Source organism: Saprolegnia diclina (genome assembly GCF_000281045.1).
Source record: "Saprolegnia diclina VS20 unplaced genomic scaffold supercont1.26, whole genome shotgun sequence".
Lineage (NCBI taxonomy): Eukaryota > Oomycota > Saprolegniomycetes > Saprolegniales > Saprolegniaceae > Saprolegnia > Saprolegnia diclina.
Window position 1 is genome coordinate 389,855 of NW_008246093.1, and position 2,233 is coordinate 392,087.

Genomic DNA, 2,233 nt, shown 5'->3' on the forward strand with positions numbered 1-2,233 from the left:
AAAGCGCAACGAGCGCAATGAGACTCTACAAGCCAGTGGCGTGAGCTATGTGCAGCGGACAACCCGACCATTATGCAGGCAGATTGCGAGAAGAAGAGGCAGCGTCGGCGATGTCGCTGCCATCTACTGCTCAATACTACTAGTAGGCTCGAACAAGGCATGGACTGAGTACATCTTCATTCTCAAGAGGACGCTATCGGCGTGCTGTGCTCTTTTTGCCCGATGGTGGGGCCCATTGCTTTCGTTGCAAAATCGGTCTCTGCTTGCGGATCCAGTCACCATTTGCTATTTGAGCTAACGGGACGCTTGCGTTTGCTGGCGTGTCAGCTGCATCTGGAGCTGACCGTCCTGAACCAAAGATATCTTTTTCTCGAGCTGCTCAATGGTCGGCGTCGCATTGGTCACGTGAAGATGACCAATGACGAGCGCTAGCGCCCAGTCGACAACCTCACCCGCCTCCAGCTGGGCTGATGCCCGCGCTGCCGCGCAAGAAGCCAATTGGGTGGATTCGCTGGCCTTCTTTCCTTGGTCCAGGAGCTCAGGCGTGATCAACTGGAGTATCGTTGCACGGCGGCGGTTGGGCAGCGCGAGCAGATCGAGAAGAAAGCTGACGTTGTCGAGATGGTCGATCGCGTGCATGCAGTACGGCAGCAAGCTCTTGCTCGCGGTCACGTGCTGTTGTCGACCTGCAAGCGTAACGAGACACTCGCGAAAGTCACCGGCAGAGAGCAGATATCGCGTCGCCTCCAAGTTGAGGCATCCCTTCAAGCGACTGGCGCTGCTAAGCCCTGGCTGGTCCTGCAAAATGTGCGCCGCGGCCTCAAAGTTGCCAGAGCATAGCGCCTGCTTGAGTTGAGTGCGTGCCGACACCTCCTTCGTGTCGGTGGCCAAGAGATAGCGCACAACGTCCCACGCCATTGCCCACATGGCTGTATGGAGCGCTTTGCGGCGCGAGGCAGTCCCCAAGTGCGAGCACAGGAAACGCACGAGCGGTACGTTGTTGACCTCGCACGCTTTGAACAACCATTTGCTTTCCATCGAATAGCCGCGTGCAATCAAGAGCTGCATGACGCCAACCATCTCGGGCTTGCGGAAGGCGTCTTCGTCACAGCGACTCATTGACGTCGGGAACGGGCACCCGAGTGAGAGGAGGTACTCGGCCGTTTGCAGCTGTCCGTGCGCCATAGCGATGTCGACTACGTTATCGAGGGTGCAGCCTTCGCTTCGGTGCGTCAAGAGAAACGTGACGATCTCCAAATGTCCGCATCGCGCTGCGCCGTCGACGGCGCCGACTGTGCAGCCAAACGAGCCGAGCGAATGGAGGTACTGGACGACGCCAAAGTGACCATTCACAGCAGCATCGTCGAGAACATTGAGCGATGCGCCTTCAAATCGGTGCTCGAGGAGGAAGCGGACAACGTCAAGTTGGCCGTTGGAGATAGCCCTGTCGAGAGCGTCGACCGTACAGCCTTCGGACCGGTTGACATGAAGAAACGTGACAACGTCCAGATGACCGTTGCCGGCAGCAATGTCCATGGCGTAGCTGGTGCAACCCTCCCGTCGGTACAGATGCAAAAAGCAGACGACCTCCAAATGCCCGTTGGCCGCTACCTTGTCCATTGCGTCTGTCGAGCAGTCGACACCGCGTTCGTGCAGCAAGCGCACGAGCGGCAAGAAGCCTCGACCTGCAATATCGTCCATGAGACTTGGGTAAAAAAGCCACGGAAAAAGGTCGAGTGCCAGCGTCAAGTTGGCGAGCGTCGCCTCTTGGATCGCGAGCCGGCGCTCATAGTTTTTCAAATCGTCGGGGCGCGGGCCGAAGCGCTGGAGCAAAAGAAGGCCTCTCGAGTCGTCTCGAGCCAGCGTTTTGGCCACAGCGTATTGCAAGCTCTTATGGTACGCAGTGCACCGTGCCGAGTTGTCTACGTCGTCGCTGTCATCACACTCCATCAATGATTTGACCAAGCCTTACTCTGGCGAATGTCGCGAAAAGAGAGCTCGGGCATGGTCTCGCGCGCATGCAAGAGGAGCTCTGCGATCTCGAGGTGGTCTGTCCAGAAGGCCAAGAAGATGAGGACTTGTGACGCGAGGTCTGGTCGACAGCCAAGAATGCGCTTGGTCAGCTGCGCGAACCCTTCGGCTACGGCCAAGTGCAGAGGTAGGCGCGGGTCGAGCTGATCGCCGCATAGAGCATACTTCGTTGGGGCGATGTACTTGAGATGACCGTCGGACC

General features: G+C 57.9%; 1 protein-coding gene across 1 annotated transcript; it reads right to left on the reverse strand.

Moving 5' to 3' along the window:
• Nucleotides 1–160: 160 nt before the first annotated feature.
• SDRG_08564 (hypothetical protein) lies at nt 161–2,216 on the reverse strand. Its single transcript, XM_008614456.1, has 2 exons — nt 1,973–2,216; nt 161–1,922 (listed from the first exon to the last, which is right to left on the reverse strand). The coding sequence occupies exons 1-2, from the start codon at nt 2,004–2,006 to the stop codon at nt 295–297; spliced, it is 1,662 nt and encodes a 553-aa protein (XP_008612678.1). The 5' UTR covers nt 2,007–2,216; the 3' UTR covers nt 161–294.
• Between the last annotated feature and the right edge of the window lie 17 nt (nt 2,217–2,233).

What these genes read in the sequence shown, in the direction of transcription:
- SDRG_08564 (XM_008614456.1), bottom strand. Translation starts at nt 2,006, where the DNA reads ATGCCCGAGCTCTCTTTTCGCGACATTCGCCAGA. An exon ending in TTTTCGCGACATTCGCCAGA is followed by an intron (nt 1,923 to 1,972) that starts GTAAGGCTTGGT and finishes GCGACGACGTAG; the next exon opens with ACAACTCGGCACGGTGCACT.